The sequence below is a fragment of the Amia ocellicauda genome, chromosome 7, assembly GCF_036373705.1.
Source record: "Amia ocellicauda isolate fAmiCal2 chromosome 7, fAmiCal2.hap1, whole genome shotgun sequence".
NCBI classification, from domain to species: domain Eukaryota; kingdom Metazoa; phylum Chordata; class Actinopteri; order Amiiformes; family Amiidae; genus Amia; species Amia ocellicauda.
This window is the reverse complement of record NC_089856.1, coordinates 38,224,008-38,250,333: the sequence shown is the minus strand read 5'-3', so window position 1 is coordinate 38,250,333 and position 26,326 is coordinate 38,224,008. Positions and strand designations below refer to the sequence as shown.

The window sequence follows — 26,326 nt, the reverse complement described above, 5'->3', positions numbered from 1 at the left end:
TTCAAGTATTTCTCTCTAGGATCAGTTCTATAAATGGCCTCTGAATATTCAATACAAATCCCCTCCTGTTGGGCAGCTTGTACAAATGTAGCCATCCCATTGTTGCCATAATCATCATTAGTCCTAATAGTCCCAACCCAGGTCCATCCAAAATGCTTTACAAGCTTTGCCAGTGCTCTGCTTTGGTAATAATCACTTGGGATTGTCCTGAAAAAGGTGGGGAACTCTTTTTTGTTACTGAGGCATGAACACGAAGCATAATCACTTACCTGTAGTGAAGGAAATAAACACAATGTGAAAATGAAAATTTTGTAAGATATGTCTACAAAATGTCTATGAAGTTGAATATATTTTAATAGCATATATGTTTAATGTAGAAATCAGATTTTTATAATTTCATACACATTCAACACATTTTAATTTTCTAATGCTGTTTTTTGTGTAGATTGAAGGTGATTTATCTCACCACTGGCATGTTAAAGGGTCCAACAGTTGTTGCAATTCCTATTGTTGGTGTTGAATCAGCATGACCTATGATTGCATGGACAGTGGATGGTTTGTTGCAGGACTGGTCTGAGAGAAATACTTGTTCCTGCACATTCATTAAAGCCAGTAATGCTTTCATAGACAAAGGGATGGAACGGCAAGAATCATATATCTTGTAGCCCACAGAGACATCAGGAAGAATGTCTAAACTATGATTTATTTCTTCAATGGCAAATATCATTGTTTGAGCAAACTGGAATTCTTCATCATATAAACTGCAAGAAAAAAATATGAATTATTATTATTATTACTGTTGCTATTATGAATATTAATAATAAGAGAAATTCCACAAATGCCAACATAATCACAAAATGTATTACAGGTATTGCAATTCTTATTTTATATATATATTTATTTTTTAATATTAATAATAGTGAAAAATAATCAAAGGAAAACACTGACCTTTCACATCTGACATGTCCTGGACTGGTTTTAAATGTATGATTCACAATAACAGGATTTTTGTGGAATGAAAACATAGCTCCTATGATGATGTCGCCTTCTTTTGAAAACTGAGGCAGTTCTTGTGCTCCATATGGCTGACAGATGGGCTTTTCAGCACCTGTAAAAAACACAATTAATACCACTTTCACAAGTAGCAACATCTTACACTGTGGCTTATTTACTCCTATCTGGAACCAAAATATTTCCACTGAGGGCAATTATATACTCAGTGTCTCATATGCTTGGATTAACAATGAGCAATGTTCAATTTCGCATCAGAGCATCTGTCCTTGTGGAAAAGTGTTTTAATCTGGCAGGGGAGCAAATAGAAAAAAAATAATAATAAAAAAAAGAATGTTGGTTTAGTGCCAGTAAAATTATAAATCAAGATGTCTGCATTGACATTCATATTATGTGCTTTATTTATCTTCTATGTTATTTTTAAAATTATTTTTAATTGTATGTGTTTTTAATGTATATAATAAATAAGTACATTAACTTATCATATAGTGCAATGCTATTATTTTCATCTTGGCACGAGAAACTCCAAATATAGGTTAGAATTGTGGCTGGAAAACCCACACCAAGAAGAGGACAATGACTTTTGTTTTGTATTGTCTCATGTACATCCTTTAGATATTTAATATTTCCCATATTTGGCTATTTAATTTTATGCTTGCTTTTCAGTAGTTGCTTAGAACAAAATACTTTTTAAATGTATAGTTAACAGTAAAGTCCTGTGATTAAGCAGAGCATGTATGAGCATGAGTTGCCCCCTTTTTTATTGTACTTATTGTATTGTAAAAAAAAAAAGTGCATGGATTATCTGAGAAAAGAAGCACTGCCCAAGGGGGAGGGGTTTCAGGACACATCTGCTGGAACATATCAAAGACATTTGTCTGTAAAAACTGCCATTGGCCCCTGTGCCCATCACTCAAACAGGACCCTTCCAGTTTCTGTTTGTATAAAAGGTGACGTCTGCACAGAGACTTCCTCTTTTTGCCAGGAGCTTGAACTCCCTCGAGACTCTGCAACCCTTGGGCAGTACTTCTTTTCTCAGATAACCGTAGTTGCATTTGCAACCTATCATTATCTTTCAAGTCAGAAGCACTGCCCAAGGGGGAGGGGTTACAGTATAACCAAGCCGTCACAAGGGAGGAGGCAGCGAGCTGGTAAGAAAGCCTGCCCCGAGGTGTACCTATTAGGATCCGATGATAGAATCCACAGGGGCCCCTTAGGGCCACATCCAGGCTGCACCACATGCTGGACACAGGAGCAAGTTACACACAGCAGCTAGCGGCAACAGACGTTCCAACAGAAGGAACTGGTCCCATCACGTCCAGCCTGTAGAACCGAGCAAAGGAGACCAAACTCTCAGCTGCACAAATATCTGCCTGTGTGGCGCATTGAAAAATGGCCCATGAGGCTATACCTCGAATCAAGTGGGCTACCAGGTGTTCAGGCACCAGGGCTCCAGCTGACTCGTAGGCCGAGGTAATGGTGTCCACAATCCAGTGCGAGGGGGGGGGGGGGTGGTACCAGGGACACTGGGCGCCATGCTGTTTGGAATGCAGCGTGTGAGATCTCTTAGGACATACCGAGGCTTAGGCTGGGCAGCTGGCCTTGGCTATTACTGCCACTGTATGCACTCTCTCTATGGAGGAAAAAGTTCTGTGGACAAAAACCAACAATGTGAACAAGCCTGAAAAATAATAATATTAAATGACTAGTAGTGGTATATAACTGAGCCGAGGCGCGGATGGACTTCCGTGGTTCAAAGCAGCATGGCTAATTGTAATAAAATATAGCGATCACACGTGAATGTAGCGGATCGGTGGGTAGATGGTACTATTTGTACTACCATCCAGCCGAAAAACACAATTTCTGTTTTCTTATTCACAAACACAGAGGCTCTCACCTGTCTTGACGAACCAATGGCAAAGAACAAAAAGAAGTCTTTGTGCAGACATCACCTTTTATATAAACAGGAAGTGGAAGGGTCCTGTTTGAGTGACGGGCACAGGGGCCAATGGCAGCTTGGATAGACAAATGTCTCTCCCTTGGCGCTGTTATATTCAGTGCCATATACAGTTTCCATGTGTTTTTAGAATTTCTTATGCCAGTAAGGATAGTTAGGAAAAAGTTTGTGTAGTTTCTAGGTAATGGGGGCAGTTAGACTGTGTTGTGCTAGCAAGAGGACAACTCTAAATGTGTGAGCTAATTATAATGATCGGTCTAGACTGCACTTCTCTATCTCATCACCTTCTTCCTCAGTATCACGGAATGAAGTTACCTTGTTCTTCAATATGAATACAAGGTGTGTTAGTGAGAGTTTATGACGTGAGACAGCTTATAATTTTTCACATCAATGCAAAGCAGTCCACTTAATCTTTAGAGAACCTTTTTATTAGTTTTGAAAAAGAACATTTGATAGTAAATAACATGTCAAAAGGCTTAAAGGACAATTGACATGGAGTAGTTTGAATTAAGTATGAACATACCAAATATGACAAATTCAGATTACAGTTATATTATTCTTATTAATAAACGGAGGAACACTATTGATCTGGATTTTTTTAATCGTAAAATAATTCCTGATTCCTTTCAAGAATTCAAGCCATGGACAGGAAATAAACATATGTATGACACAGTGTATCACTGTATCAGCAGCACAACAGCGATTTCCTGAATACCACAATTAGAATTGAAAAACCAAATACACAACTACAATACACATATATTGATAACAATAATTGTGGGGCCAATTGACACTGTTTTATAATGAACAAACAAAAAAATAATTAAATGGATGATGCTTACCTGACTATTATATATACACTACAAATTGAAAATTGCTGTCGACGATATACAGTACTTGAAATGTATTAGTCTCACAGCCATAACATTATTTGGAGCTCAGAACACAAACCTATAATTTTCAATAAGTTTCAATAACTTCTTATCATTGCTTTAGCTACTAGTATCAAAACAGACACTGAAAATTCCTGTTTGACTATACACATTTTGTTTTTCTTCACAAAAGAGGCACAGAGGGTAGCTGGAGGAGTTGGAAGGTAAGGGTGCCATTTTGAATGGTTAAATATATGATGGCAAGCCCAATTATGGGATAGAGATATCTGAAAATATTTTCAAATATTTATTTATTTATATTTTTAAATCAATTAAATATATGTTAAAAAAGTTTAAAACATCTTTAAAAAATGTGATTTCTATATGAATTAGCTATTTAAAAATCTCCTTAAATCATTACAAATCATTTCAAGATTTCACATTCAAATTATAAAATGTTCATTTAAAGGTATCTGCAAATAGCTTTCTGTTCATGTAAAGATCATTATGAACCATTTTGTAATATCTATAAATGACTTCCAATTCTGGTTGTTATTTTCTTTGTGAAATTGTTCAAAGACATGCTTTTCTTATGTAGAGCAGCAGGTCATCCAAACAAAATGACAACTAGCTCCTCTCGAGCCTAAACTAAACATAGAACGGGTCCCTCTCTAAACATACAGTCAGTGCAAAAATGACAAACAGCAAGCAAATACAATCCACAGTCCTTAATCTAGGTCAGAGTTCAATAGTCAAGTTCAGTATCACAGTACTTTCAGTTCTCTCTCACTCTTATTTCTTATTTCAACTCCCAGGCTCTCCTATTGCCTCTCCTCAACAGGAAGCCTGTTGCTTCCTGTTTTATTGAGGGGGTATCCAGGCATTAAGGGAACAGCAGGTTGTGTTTCATAAAGTATCCTGATTTTCTTAAAGGTTAACAAACAATATGTAACTGGGAACATTGGTTAGCAGATCTATTAATATTATTAAGGTTTAATTGGAACTTAATACGTGAGGAAAACAATGGCTACCGTGTCATACATTGCTACCGAAACTTCTCACATATATAGTTACAGAGATAATTCATACTTCATTATCATTAAAGTCCTATTCATGCTATTTTACCCATCAAATGTTTTTTGGTATTTTTTTCAGGCTTTAGTAAAATTATGTAACATTTTGGTAGAAAAATACATAGGAGTAATCCATAACTTGAAGCTAAAATAGCAAATATTTCCACAGCTACAGTGAATTTCCCAGGAGAGCTGATATAAGCTGGGATAAAGGTGATCCAGACTGCACAGAATATGAGCATGCTGAATGTGATGAATTTGGCTTCATTGAAGTTATCAGGCAGTTTACGAGCCAGAAAAGCCAGCACAAAGCACATGGCAGAGAGGAATCCAATATACCCTAACACAGCATAAAACCCCACTGCTGATCCTACATCACACTCTAGAATTATTTTGTCTTTGTAATATTCTGTATTCTTGCGAGCAAAAGGAGGTGAAATTGTCAACCAAAGGACACAAATCAGGACCTGTATGAGTGTGAAAGCAAGAACACTTAACCTCTGCTGTGTGGGCCCAAACCATTTCATAATATTATTGCCTGGCAGTGTAGCCCTGAAGGCCATTAACACCACTATTGTTTTCCCCAGAACACAAGAGATGCACAGGACAAATGTGATGCCAAATGCTGTGTGGCGCAACATACAGGACCACTCAGAGGGCTGGCCAATGAAAGTAAGTGAGCAAAGGAAACACAGAGTTAATGAGAAGAGCAGGAGGAAACTGAGCTCAGAGTTATTAGCTCTGACTATCGGGGTATATCTATATAGGAAGAATATGACAGCTTTTATTATTGTAAGGCAAGCTCCAAATACAGAAAATGTTACTAATATTTTTCCCATTAGATCACCATGAGACAAGAACTCAATGTTTTTTAAGAGACACTGATTTCTTTGTTCATTTGATTTGTATTCCAGAGGACACTTAGTACAATCCCATGAATCTGAAAATAGAAAAAATAAGAAAGAGTGGAAAATATATTGTGATTGTGACCTCAATTGTCACATAATCATATACCAATATATGTCATATGAAATATCAATACTTTTTCTGTCTAATCTGAATGATAAGCTAACTTAAATAAACATGAAACTTGTAAAGCCACAGCAATGTATTTAATACAATCCATTTAATTTAATCTCAGTTTAATTCATTCTAAAGTCCAGGGGCTAGATATTTGTAAGGTTTGGGCACAATGGAAAAAAACACAGGTTTATGATGCGCAAAATAACGAGTTGAAAAGGGTGGCGTTAACTCTGCTAATTGGTGGGAACTGGGAGAAGTGACTCATAAAGAAGGTTGTTTGTGACATCTAGTGGTGAAAAATGCAAGTGCTTGGACTGGGAGAAGAGTTCTGGTCTGTGACACATTGTGTAATATGTACTATGTATGTAATACTACTACGTCCACAATATTGTCTTGATACTAAAATACTATGTTGAGCCTATGAGCCTTGTTGTTTGACCTGTCAGGACAATGGCACAGAGGTGTGCACTATATTACCGAGGATGTACATTTGGGATGTGTCCAGACTCGAGCGTACTGCACAGTGTGAACTGATGCCAGATGTGATTTCTAATATATACATATAAAAGAACGTGAACATGGCACTCGCCTCTGTCCAGCACACTGCCTTCATTCATCCTCCTTTAATGCCGTGGTTTATTAACATACGGCAATGACGCGGTAATTGAAAACATGAGATGCAAATATATTCCGTGCTGACATTAAACATGCACATAGCGCAATCGAATTTGAATTGCATGAAAGCCTTAATTTGACTGAATATAACAGTTTTTGTGCGATATTTGCATGGCACATTCATTCATCCAAAACTCAAAGATTGTCGCTCAAAGATTTGCACCATGTTTGAATATGTCGCCTTTTTTTCCATGTCGCATATTTTTTGCATGGCGCACATTTTGCGTGGAAATTGTGTGAGGTTTGAATATTGGGACACAGATATGCAAAATCTGTTAAATCATACTTTGTTAGTATTTAGATTAGCATTCTCACAACATTTTATACCTCACCTGTTGTATTACTGACTTCTCCCTCAGCACATGGAATGCAGTCAAAGCAGCAGATTGGCTTTCCTTTCACAATTGCCTTACGAGTCCCTGGAAGGCAGCTCTCACTGCAGACTGATTTCGGTATCTATAATATGGTGATTTAATGCATTCAATACAATATGTGTAGTCATCAAAGTAAGAAAAAAAAAACGTAAATAATTATTATATTGAAACAACAAATAGATATCTTGGTAACACTTTACAATAATGGGCATTCATTCCTCATGAATTCACAAAGGAAAAACATGAATACATTATGGAATTTTTGAGAACATGTAATTCAAGTATTTGTAATTTTTATATTTTAATTCATGTATGTGAATTCATAATGATTTAAATGGTTTTATTCATATATGATTCCTTTTTAATAAATAAAGTATGAGTCATTTCTTCACACATTCATTTTTTCACAACCCCCTGGCGAGTAAGTAAGAGGGTATGAATTAATTATGATTCATGGTTATTAAGTATTTTTTCTCCAGTATGTTCTTCATGAATTAATGCGTAATTCCTTTGCAACAAATGGCGTTAATCACGAGTACAAATCAGGACTGGTTATATGAATAAAATCAAACAAAATGTATGGCTTCACCACAATTTTGAATTTTAAAATGTATTTTTTCTTGCAATAATCGGCGTTACGCCAAGTTACGTTTTCTTGTAAAGAATCATGCTTACTTACAAGCTAATCACATGCCAATTATTGTAAAGTCATTACATATTCACGTTATTTCCTAAAGAACACTACATGAGTAGACCATTATAGTAAAGTCATACACTATTCATGTTATTTTCTAATGAACACTAAATGATCAAACAAATATAGTAAAGTCCTTAGTCTATCAGCAATACTTTATGGGTGGGTATTTCATTCTGTTTGCGATATACTACTACATAAACAGTGCACGCAATTTTACTGTGAATCAAGTCACACATGGGGTCCTGGGGGATCAAAATGTTTCATGGTGCTCAAAGAAAATAATAATAATAATAATAATAATAATAATAATAATAATAATAATAATACCTTTATTATTTGGGTATATAAATATAATGTTTAATAATACTGTACTGATTTATTAATTATAGAATATATAATTTACTATATTTTAATAATATATTGGAATATGTATATATTTCATTATTATTATATAGTAACAATGTCTACATTTATATTTTAGAAAAAAAAACTAAAACATATGGCTAAAAAGTGTCCCCTTTTTATAAAACATTTATTAACAGGTTAGACCTATAATAATAATAATTTACAAATGCGCAGGGATCTGGTTGCCATCTGAATATAGATCCCCATAGCTTATCCGATGGCATTATGTGTAACTACCCCTACAGTACTGTTTTCTCTGAAACTTTAACTATCCATTTGTTATCCCACTAATTCAATAAATAATAATAATAATTATAATCATAATCATAATAATAATAATGTTTACAATGACAACTTGGAAAACTCCTAATCACTGGGGCTTTGTTCAACTCCTGAAAGTAGTAGGTGGGTGAAAACCTTACCTTTTCGTGATCTCCTTTCCAAACAACTCTGGCATCATTCATTACAAACTGCTGTCCGTCAGGTAAAGAAGCATCATAAAGACCAACATTTTCAAAGATAGTAATTCCCTCCTTGTTGAGCTGCCAGTTTACCAGTTCATAATGTGCTGCTGGATCCCCATTTTAATTAAAATAGACCTCATCTCCATTCCAGGTCGTGAAATTCACTTTTGTCAAGTAATGCACCACCTGCAAGTTAACCTATAACTTGTAAGCCATTTTCATGATTATTTTGTGTATGCATTTAATTTGTGGTGATTATATATATATATATATATATATATATATATATATATATATATATATAATTTACCTGCCAAGGTTGTATCTTCGTTTTATTTGCACAACTTTTTTCATCAAAAGGCCCTTGTCCATTTTTGCATGTGAAAAGATTATGCACTGAGTTTGCTATAGCATACACTGCTTTATACAAACAGTTTGATATCCCCAAGTCTGATAAATCAGTGTACTGATTATGTATTTCTTTCAATGTCTCCTTCCCTGTGCATGGGTTTATACTTCCACCATTGTGAGCTGTTAGGCTACAATTGAAGATACTTTCCCAGTACTCATTGAAACCAGTGTTTCCAGGTGTGTTTGACGGACGAGCATTTAGAATATATTCTTTCAGACCTGGTATTTCCGTTCCTGGAATTGCAAAACCAATCGCCCCACCTAGAACTTTGTAATTCTCCTTTGTTGCCAGATGCCTGTATTTAACCCAGGCTTCAGAGCCCACCCACTGAAAACCTGTGACATTCTGAATCAACAGTTCTTTAACCAATAAATCCAGATCTGACACACTTGTAAAAGCAACAATTACCTTTGATGAAGATTTTTTTATAATATCTACAACATTCAGGAATTTCTCTCTAGTATCAGTTCTATAAATGGCCTCTGAATATTCAATACAAATCCCCTCCTGTTGAGTAGCTTCCATAAACTCAGCCATCCCATTGTTGCCATAATCACTGTTAGTCCTAATGGCCCCAACCCAGCTCCATCCAAAATGCTTGACAAGCTTTGCCAGTGCTCTGCTTTGGTAATAGTCACTTGGGATTGTCCTGAAAAAGGTGGGGAACTCATTTCTGTTACTGAGGCATGCACAGGTAGCAAAATCACTTATCTGTAGTGAAGAAAAATCACAATGTGAAAATTAAGATAAATATAAATATGAAAAGTGTCTATAAAATCAAATATATTTTAAGCAACATAAAAGATCCATGTAGAAAAGTATTTTAACAAGAAAAAAATATCAGGTATTGTGACAAATTAAAAGAACTCAGAACTCAAAATAAGTCCGCTATTTGCCTTTTTCACATTCTTTTTGTGACTTGAATTTGAGAAATATGTAATTTAAACATTAAAAAGTAACCTGAACTTTTAAATAATTTGTCATAATTCCTTTATATGTTTTTTTTTCTTGTTAGTGCATACTGCCTAGGGATATGTAATGAACGTTTAAGCAGATAGTGAATTTAGAGAAAATAATTTTTCAAATCATTTTACAAATATACAACTTTTATTTCCTTATGCTGTCTTTCATATTTATGTAATTGATCTCACCACTGGCATGTTAAAGGGTCCAACAGTTGTTGCAATTCCTATTGTTGGTGTTGAATCAGCATGTCCTATGATTGCATGGACAGTGGATGGTTTGTTGCAGGACTGGTCTGAGAGAAATCCTTGTTCCTGCCCATTCATTAAAGCCAGTGATGCTTTTATAGATAAGGGGATGGAACGACAAGAGTCATAGATCTTGTATCCCAGGGAAACATTAGGAAGAATTTCTGAACTGTTATTTATTTGTTCAATAGTAAAGATCATTGTCTGAGCAAAATGGAATTCTTCAGGATAGAAACTGCAGAAAAATAAAAATAAATAACTGAATTAATTAAGTGTGAATGGTTAGTATTATTATTAGTAGTAGTAGCAGTAGTATGGAAAATAAATAATACATATGACATTATTACCTGTAATTGTTATTTTTAAATACTGTTAATAGTGATAAATAATCAAAGCAAAACACTGACCTCTCACATCTGACATGTCCTGGGTTGCTTTTAAACGTATGATTCACAGTGACAGGATTTTTGTGGAATGAAAACATAGCTCCTATGATGAAGTCTCCTTCTTTTGAAAACTGAGGCAGTTCTTGTGCTCCATATGGCTGACAGATGGGCTTTTCAGCACCTGTAAAAAACACAATTAATATCACTTTCACAAGCATCAACATCATACACTGTGCCTGTCTGGGACCACAATATTTCAGCTGAGGCAGTTATATAATGCATTACAAATCTCATATGCCTGGATTAACAAGGGGTAATGTTAAATGTGATGTTCATGCTTCAGTCCTCAGGGGAGTGTGTTTTAATTTGCCAGGGAAGCAAACAGCAAAATAATATTTTGGTTTAGTGCCAGAAAACAATATTTTACACAGACACTCATATTATGTTATATACAGTGGGGGAAAAAAGTAATTGATCCCCTGCTGTTTTTGTACGTTTGCCGACTGACAAAGAAATGATCAGTGTATAATTTTAATGGTAGGTGTATTTTAACAGTGAGAGACAGAATAACAACAAACAAAAACCAGAAAAATGCATTTCAAAAAAGTTATAAATTGATTTGCATGTTAATGAGGGAAATAAGTATTTGACCCCTTTGACTTAGTACTTGGTGGCAAAACCCTTGCTGGCAATCAAAGAGGTCAGACGTTTCTTGTAGTTGGCCACCAGATTTGCACACATCTCAGGAGGGATTTTGTCCCACTCCTCTTTGCAGATCCTCTCCAAGTCATTAAGGTTTCGAGGCTGACGTTTGGCAACTCGAACCTTCAGCTCCCTCCACAGATTTTCTATGGGATTAAGGTCTGGAGACTGGCTAGGCCACTCCAGGACCTTAATGTGCTTCTTCTTGAGCCACTCCTTTGTTGCCTTGGCTGTGTGTTTTGGGTCATTGTCATGCTGGAATACCCATCCACGACCCATTTTCAATGCTCTGGCTGAGGGAAGGAGGTTCTCACCCAAGATTTGACGATACATGGCCCCGTCCATCGTCCCTTTGATGCGGTGCAGTTGTCCTGCCCCCTTAGCAGAAAAACACCCCCAAAGCATAATGTTTCCATCTCAATGTTTGACGGTGGGGATGGTGTTCTTGAGGTCATTCCTCCTCCTCCAAACACAGCGAGTTCAGATGATGCCAAAGAGCTTGATTTTGGTCTCATCTGACCACAACACTTTCACCCAGTTCTCCTCTGAATCATTCAGATGTTCATTGGCAAACTTCAGACGGGCCTGTACATGTGCTTTCTTGAGCAGGGGGACCTTGCGGGCGCTGCAGGATTTCAGTCCTTCACGGCGTAGTGTGTTACCAATTGTTTTCTTGGTGACTATGGTCCCAGCTGCCTTGAGATCATTAACAAGATCCTCCCGTGTAGTTCTGGGCTGATTCCTCACCGTTCTCATGATCATTGAAACTCCACGAGGTGAGAACTTGCATGGAGCCCCAGACCGAGGGAGACTGACAGTTATTTTGTGTTTCTTCCATTTGCGAAAAATCACACCAACTGTTGTCATTTTCTCACCAAGCTGCTTGGTGATGGTCTTGTAGCCCATTCCAGCCTTGTGTAGGTCTACAATCTTGTCCCTGACATCCTTGGACAGCTCTTTGGTCTTGGCCATGGTGGAGAGTTTGGAATCTGATTGATTGATTGCTTCTGTGGACAGGTGTCTTTTATACAGGTAACGAGCTGAGATTAGGAGCACTCCCTTTAAGAGAGTGCTCCTAATCTCAGCTCGTTACCTGTATAAAAGACACCTGGGAGCCAGAAATGTTGCTGTTTGATAGGGGATCAAATACTTATTTCCCTCATTAACATGCAAATCAATTTATAACTTTTTTGAAATGCGTTTTTCTGGATTTTGTTGTTGTTATTCTGTCTCTCACTGTTAAAATACACCTACCATTAAAATTATAGACTGATCATTTCTTTGTCAGTGGGCAAACATACAAAATCAGCAGGGGATCAAATACTTTTTTCCCTCACTGTATATATATATATATATATATATATATCTGTATTTGCATGGTGTTTGATCTTTATAAAATAGTACTCTATATTATTATTCTAGAATGTGACATTACTAAATTCGCATTTGCAATGCTATTAGACAACCAAAAAACATAGAAAAATGAATGACTTTTGTTTTCATAGACTTTTGTTATCATCTCTACCTATACATATGTCACAATGCTTCCATTTCTCCTTTTCAAATGTATATTTTCTTTGCAGTGACTTATTAACCCTTTGAGCAGTACATTCTAAAATGCTCTGCCATGACTCAGGTAGTGACTGTTTTTGAAATCGCTTAAAATGTGATTCCTGCAGTTTACATGCATCTCTGTTCATCCCAGAAGGAAACGGAAAATAGATGTGTATCACTTTAAATATCTGAATCAACATGTTATATTAAATAATATATAACATTGAGCACTGGGGGAAAATAAATGATAATTACAGTTAAATAAGTATTATTTACATTTCTAACTATGGGCAGGATTAAATATAAAATGTTCATGCGGCGAGTCGCTCACAGAAGCATTAGCGGCATTTCTGTGAATGGAAATTGCGCTGCTAAACTATCGTGGTATTAAATCTAACCCAATTTGCACTAATGTCTGTTGATTTTATTGATTAATTCAGTGCGTCACAACAGGAGACTTGCATTCACATAGAAACTCCAACATAGCGGCAGAAACAGCTGATTTCCAATGAACAGTTGCAGCTTATTTTTAGTTGCTAGTTTCTTCCAATGATAAATGTAACCACTATGAGTTTTGTAGCCGGTGCGTCAGAGTTTGTATTTATTCTGCACAACTACACATAACCCAGCTAACACACAATGTTGCCACAATGTTGTAGCAATGTAATTCAACATTGTGGCAACGTTGTGTGTTAACTGGGAAGTGGACACTGAATAAAATATTTACATTGATCTGTTATTCACCCAACCATTGATCCACCTGCTAATAGATAACACCTAGGTAATGACGTCTGCCAATTATAATAATAATTTTCTACACACTTCCATAGGAACCTGATCGAAATGTCACTCTATCAAAGCTGCCATTGGCCCTTGCACGTGTCACTCAGAACAGGTCCTTCCACTTCCTGTTCTATAAAACGTGATGTCAGCACAGGTTCATCCTCTTTTGCTGGGAGCTAGGACTCCTGCACGACCTTGCAACCCTTGGGCAATGCTTCCTTTTTCAGGTGACCAGGGTTGCATTCTAACAAAACCACTGCAAGGGAGGAGGCAGCGAGCTGATAAGGGAGCCTGCCCCGAGGTGACTGCTAGAGGCCTCGGCAAGCACAACTCGAGACAGGAGCCACAGAGGCCCCTTGGAGCCAAACTGGGCTGTCCAGGAGTGAGGACCGCAGTCATGGTCTACCGGGGACTGTCTGCAATCATCATATACAAAGTGGGGCTACAGAGGTCAAGGAGTTGAGTAGTCGGTGAGGAAGGGACGCATTTGGCGTATGTTGCTCAGGAAGAATCTACAGGTGCGTGTCAGCGTGGTGATGTGCTGGGTGTAGGAGAGCACAGGATCGAGGATGACTCCTAGATTTTTAGCTGAAGAAGAAGGAGAGAGTGTGGTGGATTCCAAGGGGATCGAGATGGAGAGATCAACAGATTTCTCCATCTGTCTTGCATGATATTATTCCTTTTATTGGAATGGTTATCTTTCAAGTCTGAAGCACTGCCCAAGGGGCAGTGGTTACTGTGCGCTTATCAAAACGTCACTCTATTAAAGCTGCAAACTAACTGCTAGCGCGCTGGACCCCACTGCAATTACTGCCGCGTCCAGCGATCCCCAACTCCAGCACGCGTCAATAGGAAGCCCCGGAGCCCCTTTGCCTCCTCATGGCCTGCAGTTTCAGAAGCAGCTGCACCCCCCGCACTTGCTGGTACAGCGCCACTTCGGCCACGTGCGCCAAGGCTCATTGGTGCACGTGGGGAGTGAAGGCTGGCCCGTGTGGTCCGATCCAACAGACGAGCTACTGTAGCTCAAATTGCCTAGCCGCAGACTAGTCAGGGTGCTCATGCTGACCCCTGTACACTGCCGCAAGTGCCTACAATGGGCACGTGAGCATCAGAACTGGACCACGGAGCAATGGAGGATGGTGGCCTCGTCTGATGAATCATGTTTTCTTTTACATCACGTGGATGGCCGGGTGCCTGTGCATCGCTTACCTGGAGAACACATGGCACCAGAGAAGAAGGCAAGCTGGGGGAGGCAGTGTGATGCTTTGGGCAATGTTCTGCTGAGAAACCTTGGGTCCTGCTATTCATGTGGATGCTACTTTGACACGTACCACCTACCTAAGCATTGTTGCAGACCATGTACACCCTTTCATGGACACGGTATTCCCTGATGGCATTGGGCTCTTTCAGCAGGATAATGCGCCCTGGCACAAAGCAAAAATGGTTCAGGAATGGTTTGAGGAACACAACAATGAGTTCAAGGTGTTTACTTGGCCTCCAAATTCCCCAGATCTCAATCCAATCGAGCATCTGTGGGATGTGCTGGACAAACAAGTCCTAGTGGAGTCCATGCCTCGACGGGTCAGGGCTGTTTTGGCGGCAGAAGGGGGACCTACACAATATTAGGCAGGTGGTCGTAATGCTGATTGGAGTATATTTGCGGATGTGCTGCTAATTCTTTTGTGAACAACTTGCAGCGCAAGTATTTTTTATTTAATCGGGCCAGTGATTGGAGAGGGTATATAAGAATTGAGATATCCTAAATGTATGGCAACCCAAATTGTAATTTAGAGATATCTCGAAATGCAATTTAAGATATATTAATTTGAATTGCTGTTATCGCAAACGTTTCAAAATATCTCAAATTGGAACTTTAAATGAGAGATCTCAAATGCATTTCAAGATATCTCAAATCATCCCTAATATTGACTTTCAAATTGATTTCCTGTTTTATGTGAGATATATTGAAATATACCAGAAGTCCATACAGCATTTTCACAGGCTTTCAATTTAAGATATCTTAAAATGTATTTTGAGAGATCTATAATTGACAATGGCTTGCCATATAAATGTCTTTTCGAGTAGGGTATTGCTGCAGACACTGAGACATTGGAATGTGGGAGGAGTAACTGACAATCATTTTGTTTGCAGACGATGTTTGCAGAAAATGCTTGTCAATCACTTTTTATGCGGCCAATCACCCACAGAAGATACTTGTCAGTCATTTTTTTTATGTGGACAATCACCTTCTTCATTTCGTTGTAAGCACTTCAAGGAGGAGGGAGATCTTCCTCATGTCAGATCAAATTACATGTTTACACTCTGTGGAGTTAATGCCAGTTGCCAGTGATGTACGTAACTTGACAATATTTGTTTAATATATAATGTAATATGATATACAATTAAGATAAAGATGCACAATATATGACACTCGCTTTTTTAAAATCATTTTGTATTATTTAAAAAAAAAACATTAGCTTTGGTAAGACAAAAGCTAACTTTCTTGGATGCATATGATGACCTATAACTAGCCGGTTAGCTAACATTAAACTTGTGAACTTAACTTTTGATTATAATTAAATACTATACAGTTAAAGATGCACATGACACCACACTCATTATTTTTTTATTTAAATGTTTTTATTATAGTAATACTGAGGTAGCTAACACGTTAACTTTCTTGAATGTAATGATATGTAGCCGTTTAGCTAGCATTAAACTTGTTAACGTTGATGAGTTTAGCGTGGAAATACATAATATAAATGCACCACATTACATATGTTTCCTGCTAACACACAACGTTGTAGCTATGTAATTTACGCTGGCAAAGTTGTGTGTTAGCTGGGTTATAGGCAAATTTTCTATTCCAAATTAAACCTTCAGGTTAATATACGTGAATGTATTGAGTTTAGCTCATGTGCCGGATTTACTTCACACATACACTATTATGTGAACTGTAATGTTTTAATCTTCAGTTAATAAAAGTATGATGTTCTTCATTAATGTGAAATCAGTCCTTTTATTTCTGTGTTAACATTGGCCATCTGGGTTAGGGTTGGCAGTGCTCCGGGTTTGCTGGCTCCGGCTCCAGAGTGGCTCCAGAGGTTCAGCTGCAGCTCCAGGCTGGCTCCAGAGCTGATGGAGACCCCCTGCTCCAGCTCCAGGCCGGCTCCAGCAGCCCCAGCTCCAGCTCCGGAGCGGAGCCACAAAAAACAGTGCAAACTAGGATGCGAACATTACAAATAATGATTTATTTTTTACTTCCTTTATGTAAATAACCGTAAAAACTAAATATTAATTAACAAACATCTGTTTAACCAGTCAAACATGAAAAAGTAGTAAATTGTAAAGATGCCTGTGGCAATCAGGGTTGCCAGCCGGTCAGTATTTTAGTGGACTGTCTAGTATTTGTACACTACATGGCCAACAGTATGTGGACACCCCTTCTAATTTGTGTATTTGGCATGTGGGAGACTCTGAGCCCAGTTAAAGCCCGGACCTCAATCCAATTGAGAATATGTGGAAAGAGTTGAACATTGCTGTTCACCAAAAGTCCCCATCCAACTTGATGGAGCTTGAGCAATTTTGCTAAGACGAATGGACAAACATTGCTGTGTCCAGATGTGCAAAGCTGGTAGAGACTTATCCACATAGACTCATGGCTTTAATTACTGCCAAAGGTGCCTCTACCAAATATTGACTGAACGGGTGATTACATATGCATTCAATTATTTTCTGTTTTGTATTTGTAATTAATTTAGAAATTGCAGAATCATATTGTTCACTTTGACATTATGTGTTGATCAGTGACAAAAACTCCTGATTAAATCTATTCTGATGTCATGTTGTAACACAATGACATGTGGAAAAGACCAAGAGGGGTGAATACTTTCGAGAGCACTGTAAAATCAAGCCACACAGCAATCTCCTTAGACAAGTATTGGCTGTAAAATGAACTTTACTGAAAGCTCAATGACTTTCAACGTGGCATCGTTATAGGATGCCACCTTTCCAACAAGGCAATTTCTGTCCTGCTAGAGCTGCTCTGGTGAGCTGTAAGTGCTGTTATTGTTAAGAGGAAACATCCAGGAGCAACAACAGCTCAGCCGCGAAGTGGTCGGCTACACAAGCTCACAGAATAGGACTGTTGAGTGCTGAAGTACGTAGCGCATAAAAATAGTCTTTCGTTGGTTGCAACAATCACTTCCGATTGCAAAACTGCATCTGGAAGCAACGTCAGCAGAAGAGCTTCATGAAATTGGTTTCCATGGCTGAGCAGCCACACAAGCCTAAGATCTCCATGTGCAATACCAAGCATATTAAGCATATACCAACTCCATATTAATGCCCATAATTTTGGAATGAGATGTTTGACAAGCAGATGTCCACATACGTTTGGCCATGTAGTGTATGTACTTTGACCCCGTAGCCAGTATTTTTGGAAGATGTCTGGTTATTTTAAGTACTGTAATCTATTGAATATGTCATTAAAAATGTTATCAGTGTACAATTTGCACTCAACCCCCCCCCCACCCCATCATCATCTAATTGCCAGCACCCACTCTAGGTTGGCATTTCGCAACCCCCCCCCCCCACCAGGGGTCCGGTATTTTCATATCTCAAAAGTGGCAAACAAGGTGCAGGGTGCCCCTGAATACATTTGTGAACACTCGAATGGCCCTTGATAGGAAAAAGGTTCCCCACCCCTGATTTAGGCAGGTGAAGAATTGCACCACACCACACCAGATACCAACTAGACCATGGCAGATTGTGGCAACTGACTACATTGTTACTGTGGATTACTACAGCAGATTCCTTGAATTGGACAAACTTTGTGACACAAAGAGCACCACCATAATCAGAAAGTTAAAAGCAGCATTTGCACGACACGGTATTCCCGAGAAAGTAATCCACGACAACACTCCCCAATATGCCTCTAAAGAATTTGACACCTTTGCCAAAACATGGGACTTTAAGCACATCACAACCAGCCCATGTTACCCCCAAAGCAACGGTCTTGCAGATAAGACAGTCCAGACTGCCAAACGCCTGCTAGACAGAGCAAAAGCAGACAACAAGAACCCTCATCTAATTTGCTGGAATATCGCACCACCCCAGTAGACAATTTCCCCTTCACAGCCACCATCTCCGCTCTATATTACCTTCTACAGAGAAACAACTTGAACCTGCAATAATTAGCTACAAGCAAACCCATGCAAAGCGAGAGGAAGGACAGCAACTGCAAAAACAATATTATGACAAGGCAGTCAAGCCACTTTCGACACTTGATCACGGTAAATCAGTCTGAATTCAACAGGATCATGGCCACTGGAAACCAGCCACTGTTGTTAAGCCAGCACACACCGACCGATCCTACTATGTCTGTACTACTGATGGACATATTTACAGAGGCAATCGGTGCCACTTACTCCGCACAAATGAAGAGCACAAACGAAAAAGCATGGATTATGACTATGTAAGCAAGCCACTGCAAAAACAACCAACGGAACCAAATGATCATGCATCACCTCAATAATTTCCAGATCACAACTTATGAGCCAACAAACCAATCAGCACCTCAGCTTGATCAGGACTTACTAATACAATCACACGTGTCATATACCACCAGATCAGGACACCATGTTAAACCCAGAGCAGTGCTTGACCTGTGACGTTAAAGGGGTATAGGGGGATCGCTGCCCCTATGTGAACGCCTATATAGACAAGTGACCTTGCTAAACTGTTAATGTGTGACATTCAGAAACACTTTTTTTTTATAAACATCAAAGTTCATTCATTCATTCATATTCATTGTAAAATGTTTTTGTTTTAAGAGAGGAGATGTAACATTTAGTGATGTTTCACTTTTTGTTAACTGACAGGTCGCTGTAACCAATGACAGTAAGTTTCCGGTTGGAAACCATTGGTAACTAAGTTGTTTAAAAAGGAATAAAGCGAGTCTGGTTTGAACAGCACAAGTGGACCTCGTGTGTATTAATGTTCGTGTTGAAACACTATATAGAGTGACCAAAGAACGTTACACCACCAACCACAACCTGTGCACAGGTTTGGACCAGCAGGAAATCAGTTTCAGCTTGGCGTCTTAAACTTCTCTACATTCCCACACACCATGGAAATAACTAAACCAAAGGTGCACTCACTGTAGCTTCTAGAGGAATCCGTCTCTCTCTGCTACACACGCGTCTCTGCTTCTGACCCTCCATGCAGTGTTGATCTGGGTCCTGCTGCCCCGGTCTACCACCTCCCCTCCTGTCTGCCTGTAATCTGCGGGGCGGCTCGCCTGCTGGCTGCTTTCCAATGAGGGAGATCTCTCTCGCTCGTATCAGACACTGTCCTCTGATCCTCTCCCAGGGCAGGGTAAATAAGTGGGGCGCGTGGCGAAGAATGCAGGTGGACCCAGGTGAGTTGTGCGGCGGTGATTCGCTCAAAGAAACAAAATAAGGCACACGTGCAAACAATCAAAGTAATAATAATAAGTGAATAACAAATTAAACAATAAAGTGGAAGATAAAAATAAAGGCAATATAGTTATCAAACAAAATACTCATAGCCATATTGCATAAGGTGAAGTGAAATATAAACATAATAACAAATGGTGATATAAGGAGCTACTTAACACAGCCCATGAGAACACCTCAATTTATCCAGTTTGTATTGAAATGTATGCAGTATAATGTCTCAATGTATTTTTTCTACAATGGAAATCACATATTGTTTGTAAAGTTCTTCCCAACACTGTTGCAGAAGTTCCCACAAATGTGTTGCACATATAGGTAGATTTTTCTTTCACCCTTCTGTCCAGTTCATCCCATGTTTTTGCTGTAGGATGAACCTCTGACCAACTAGGCGTATGCCAGAGGGTAATGCATGGCGCTGTAAAATGCTGTGGTAGTCATTTTGGTTCAGGGTGCTCTGGATCCCCAGACCATCACCTCCCACATATGTTTGACAGTTGGTGTCACACACTGAGGAATCATCCTTTCGCCTACTCGATGGCATACAAAAACCCTGCGTGATGAACCGAAGATTTCAAATTTTGATTAATCGGACCATACAACCTTCTTCCAGTCTTCAATAGTCCACTGGCGGTGCTTCATGGCCCAGACAAGCCTCTTTTTCTTATTTTGCCATCTTAGCAATGGCTGTCTTACTGCCGCTCAACCTGTCAAACCTGCAGCTCGAAGTCTTCCCTTCACAGTTAAAACTGAGACTTGCTACTTCAACCTGTGAAGCTGTTGTCCTGTGAGCAGGCCTATCACGCAAGCTGTTGACTCTCAGAAACTTGTCTTCTGATTCTGTTGAGGCTTTGGGTCTGCCAGACCTCTTCCTGTCAGAGTTTCCTCCAGTTTCCAAGTGCCCTTTGATGGTATAGGAAACTGTACTTAAAAACTGTGCATAGATTTCAATAAAAACTAGAAAAATGGGGGTGTTCTAAAACTTTTGAACGGTAGTGCATTTTGTAGATGCCCAGAGGATCATTTGCATAATAGACAGAAAATAATTTACTGAAAATTCTCAAGTATGATAATTATTGCACACACATGCTATTTCACGTTACTTCATTATTTTATTTTGTATTACACAATACATTAAAATTCACCTGAGCTTGTGGCATAAAAGATACAACCAAAAAAAGTCTGCTTTGTAAGGTAATATTGATTTTAATTATTTCAAAATTTAAATAATATTTAATTTCATCACATCCTGAATTTCTTAAAGGTTGAACACATTATGCAATTGAACGCATTTGGTAGAAAGTGTATTCCAATTACAGAGGACATTTAAAAATGAATATTAAAAATAGTTATATAAATAGTGGCTACTTCTTTGTACCATGGTGTGTGTGTAATATATATTTTTATTAGCATCATAGTGGTGAGTTTCATGCTATTTTACCCATCAAATGTTTTTTGGTATTTTTCTCAGGTTTCAATAAAATTATGTAACATTTTGGTACAAAAATACATAGGAGCATTCCATAACTTGAAGCCAAGATGGCAAATATTTCCACAGCTACCGTGAACTTCCCAGGAGAGCTGATATAAGCTGGGATAAAGGTGATCCAGACTGCACAGAATATGAGCATGCTGAATGTGATGAATTTGGCTTCATTGAAGTTATCAGGCAGTTTACGAGCCAGAAAAGCCAACACAAAGCACATGACAGAGAGGAATCCAATATACCCTAACACAGCATAAAACCCCACTGCTGATCCTACATCACACTCTAGAATGATTTTGTCTTTGTAGTATTCTGTATTTTTGCGAGCAAAAGGAGGTGAAATTGTTAACCAAAGGACACAAATCAGGACCTGTATGAGTGTGAAAGCAAAAACACTTAACCTCTGCTGTGTGGGCCCAAACCATTTCATAATATTATTGCCTGGCAGTGTAGCCCTGAAGGCCATTAACACCACTATTGTTTTCCCCAGAACACAAGAGATGCACAGGACAAATGTGATGCCAAATGCTGTGTGGCGCAACATACAGGACCACTCAGAGGGCTGGCCAATGAAAGTAAGAGAGCAAAGGAAACACAGAGTTAATGAGAAGAGCAGGAGAAAACTGAGCTCAGAGTTATTGGCTCTTACTATTGGGGTATATCTGTAATGGAAGAAAATGACAGCTTTTATTAATGTAAGGAAAGCTCCAAACAAAGAAAATGTTACTAATATTTTTCCCATTAAATCTCCATGAGACAAGTATTCAATGTTTTTTAACAGACACTGATTTCTTTGTTCATTCGATTTGTATTCCAGAGGACACTTTGTACAATCCAGTGAATCTGAAAATAGAGAAAAACAAATATAATTGTCTTTGTGACTTAAATCCTTGCATCACCATCTACCAATAGTTGCCAGATATGTGAAATGTCAATGTCTTTATCTCTGTTTAATCTAAAAGATATGACCAATCATTATCCAATCATGGGTGGCACGGTGGCGTGGTGGTTTAGCGTTGCTGCCTCACAGCTCCAGGGGTCCTGGGTTTGAGCCCTGGCTCAGGGTGCCTGTGTGTGGGTTTCCACCGGGTATTCCGGTTTCCTCCCACCGTCCAAAAACATGCAGGTTAGGTTAATTGTCCATGCTAAATTGCCGTGTGTGTGCGTGACCAGTGATGGACTGGTATCTCGTCCTGGGTGTATTCCTGCCTTGCACCCTATGCCTGCCAGGATCGGCTCTGGCGTCCCCTGTGACCACATGGTTAAGTGGTTTTGAAAATGGATGGATGGATTATCCAATCATTTATAATGAGACTATAAAATATAAATGATTTTAAAACAGTGTAATTAACCTAATCTTAGTTTGGTCCATATGATGTCCAGATAAGCAAAATAAATTACATGATTTTTAGAAGTATGAAAATTTGACAAATATGACAACATTTTATTGCTTACCTGTTGTAGTACTGAATTCTCCCTCAGCACATGGAATGCAGTCAAAGCAGCAGATTGGTTTTCCTTTTACATTTGCCTTACGAGTCCCTGGAAGGCAGCTCTCACTGCAGACTGATTTGGGGATCTGGAATAAGGTGATTTAATGCATTGATTATAATGTGGGTAGCCACCAAATAAAAAAGGGTCACACTTTATAATAAGGTGCTGTGATTCCTCCTGAATGAATATATGAATACATCGGGATAAACACATGAATATGTTGTGCACTGCATCTGAGTTCTTATGTTAATCACATGTATAATAGGTGTAGGGTTAGGTTTTAGGGTTAGGGTCAGGGTTAGGGATAGGGTTAGTGCAGGTTTATGTGCTCAACATCAGAACACAGATGATGATCATTAGGTATTGATGTTTAAATTCTGTGGTATTCAAATATTAATTCATTAGGAATCAAAGCACCTTATTTTAAAGTGTTTCTGAAAAATATATATAGATAGATATATTTGTATATTATGTTTGTATATAAATATACATATGTATGTACACACACACACACACACACACACACTGAAATGGCTGTTAAAACATTACAAATCCCAAGTCTCAAAACATGACATTATGTTTAATGTCGTAACTGGTGAATGATTTTGAATTCTCATGTAGCTTTCTCTTAATCATCATCTAGTTTATCAATTGGACTTGTTATTTTTACCTCAAACTAGCAAGATATATGCAAACAGTATATGTCATGCAATATAGTAAATTAAACATTGAATCCCTTTTTTAAATAAGATTGATTATAAAAGAAAAATAGTTTGTTTACAAAGGTATCCTGGCCAAGAGCATGATATCACTAAATCAAATTGACATTTTCAATAGCTAAATATAGTGGATTAAAACTTTACCTGATCCTGCTCACCAGCCCACACAACTCTGGCATTATTCATTACAAACTGTCCATCTGTTAAAGATGCATCATACAGACCGATGATTTCAAATGCTGTGATTCCCTCCTTGTTGAGCTGCCAATTTACCAGTTCATATCGTGCTGCTGGATCCCCATTTTCATCAAAATAGACCTTCTCCCCATTCCTAGTTGTGAAATTAACTTTGGGCAAGTAATGCAGCACCTGCAAATGAAGCCATTTTCAAAATTGTTTGTATTGGTATTTAATTAGTGGAAAATTGGACAGTATGAAAACTGAATAGTTTTGTATACCTGCCAAGGTTGTATCTTCGTTTTAATTGCACAACTTTTTTCATCAAAAGGCCCTTGTCCATTTTTGCATGTGAGCAGATTATGTACTGAATGAGCTACAGCATACACTGCTTTATACATACAGTTTGCTAACCCTGTGTCTGATAAATCAGTGTATTGGTTATGTATTGCTTTCATTGTCTCCATCCCTGTGCATGGGTTTACATTTGTACCCTTGTGAGCCTTTAGGCTACAATTGAAGATACTTTCCCAAAACTCATTAAAGCCAGTGTTTCCAGGTGTATTTGATGGACGAGCATTTAGAATATATTCTTTCAGACCTGGTATTTCAGTACTTGGAATTGCAAAACCAATCGCCCCACCTAGAATTTTGTAATTGTCCTTTGTTGCCAGGTACCTGTATTTAACCCAGGCTTCAGAGCCCACCCATTGGAAACCTGTAACATTCTGAATCAACAGTTCTTTAACCAATAAATCAAGGTCTGATACACTTGTAAAAGCAACAATTACTCTTGAAGTAGATTTTTTTATAATATCTACAACTTTCACGAACTTCTCTCTAGAATCAGTTCTAAAAATGGCCTCTGAATATTCAATACAAATCCCTTCATGTTGTGCAGCTTGTACAAAGGTAGCCATCCCATTGTTGCCATAATCATTGTTAGTTCTTATGGCCCCAACCCAAGTCCATCCAAAGTGCTTGACAAGCTTTGCCAGAGCTCTGCTTTGGTAATAATCACTTGGGATTGTCCTGAAAAAGGTGGGGAACTCATGTTTGTTACTGAGGCATGCACAGGTAGCAAAATCGCTTATCTGCAGTGAAGAAAAAACACAATGTAAACTAAATGTCTCTGAAAATCTGTTTTTTTGTTTTTATAATTCAGTATACATTTAAATAACAGATTTGTGTTTATCTTTTAAGAAATATGCAACACATTTTCATTTTGTAATGCTGTTTTTCATATACATTGATCATTTATCTCACCACTGGCATGTTAAAGGGTCCAACAGTTGTTGCAATTCCTATTGTTGGTGTTGAATCAGCATGACCTATGATTGCATGGACAGTGGATGGTTTGGTGCAGGACTGGTCTGAGAGAAAACCTTCTTCCTGCCCATTCATTAAACCCAGTGATGCTTTTATATTCAAACTGATGGAGCGGCATGAATCAAATATCCTGTAGCCCACGGAGATATCAGGAAGAATATCTGAACTATTATTTATTTCTTCAATGGCAAATATCATTGTTTGAGCAAACTGGAATTCTTCTTGATAGAAACTGCAACATGAATATTCTCTGATTTAATACGATTTGAATAATAATTATAATAATATTAATAATAATATAGTGTAAAATGCACAAAAAGCTAATGTGATATGAGTGAAGAGATTCATAATTAAGAAATACAGTACATAATTTATTGCAGTATTTTTATTTTTTTAATTTTTGTAATACTATTTATGTTGAGAAGTAAGCAAAATAACCAACACTGACCTTTCACATCTGACTTGTCCTGGGCTGATTTTAAACGTATGATTCACAGTGACAGGATTTTTGTGGAATGAAAGCATAGCTCCTATGATGATGTCTCCTTCTTTTGAAAATTGAGTCAGTTCTTGTGCTCCATATGGCTGACAGATGGGCTTTTCAGCACCTGTAAAAAACACAATTAATACCACTTTCACAAGCAGCAACATCATACACTTTTCCTTATTTACCCCTGTTTGGAACCAGGAGATTTTAGATAACTGCAGTTATATATTGCATTACAAATCTCATATGCTAAGATTAACAAAGAGCAATGATCAATTTTGCATCAGAGCATAAATTCTCAAGGGGAGTGCAGTATTTTAATTTGCTTGGGGACCAAATGGCTAAATTATCTTTTGGATTAGAGCCAGTACAATTGCATGTTAATGTCTTTGTATTGAATATTATACCATGTGTATTATTTATTTTCACCTTTTTTATTTTACATTCCATGGTTTATGTTTTGTTATTTTTATTTTAGCATAATACTCAAGTATATGTTTTACATTCTGTAAGAAAACCAGACAATGATCATTTAGAACAGATTAGCCTAACATGTACA

At 38.0% G+C, this 26,326-nt stretch overlaps 2 protein-coding genes across 2 annotated transcripts; both read right to left on the bottom strand.

The window, feature by feature from the left end:
* Positions 1-4,951: 4,951 nt before the first annotated feature.
* Positions 4,952-8,544, bottom strand: LOC136753905 (vomeronasal type-2 receptor 26-like). Its single transcript, XM_066710287.1, has 2 exons — positions 8,510-8,544; positions 4,952-5,903 (listed from the first exon to the last, which is right to left on the bottom strand). Exons 1-2 carry the CDS (start codon positions 8,542-8,544, stop codon positions 4,952-4,954), a joined length of 987 nt encoding a protein of 328 aa, XP_066566384.1.
* Positions 8,545-21,502: 12,958 nt separating this feature from the next.
* On the bottom strand, positions 21,503-25,487 carry LOC136753904 (extracellular calcium-sensing receptor-like). Its single transcript, XM_066710285.1, has 5 exons — positions 25,218-25,487; positions 24,233-25,045; positions 23,919-24,143; positions 23,017-23,140; positions 21,503-22,404 (listed from the first exon to the last, which is right to left on the bottom strand). The coding sequence occupies exons 1-5, from the start codon at positions 25,476-25,478 to the stop codon at positions 21,503-21,505; spliced, it is 2,325 nt and encodes a 774-aa protein (XP_066566382.1). The 5' UTR covers positions 25,479-25,487.
* Between the last annotated feature and the right edge of the window lie 839 nt (positions 25,488-26,326).

Coding starts and splice junctions, on each gene's coding strand:
- LOC136753905 (XM_066710287.1), bottom strand. CDS start 8,544: ATGCCAGAGTTGTTTGGAAAGGAGATCACGAAAAG. Junction 5,904..8,509: donor GGAAAGGAGATCACGAAAAG/GTAAGGTTTTCA, acceptor GTGACAATTGAG/GTCACAATCACAATATATTT.
- LOC136753904 (XM_066710285.1), bottom strand. CDS start 25,478: ATGATATTTGCCATTGAAGAAATAAATAATAGTTCAGATATTCTTCCT. Junction 25,046..25,217: donor GACCCTTTAACATGCCAGTG/GTGAGATAAATG, acceptor TCTTCACTGCAG/ATAAGCGATTTTGCTACCTG. Junction 22,405..23,016: donor AGAATTCAGTACTACAACAG/GTAAGCAATAAA, acceptor CTCTATTTTCAG/ATTCACTGGATTGTACAAAG.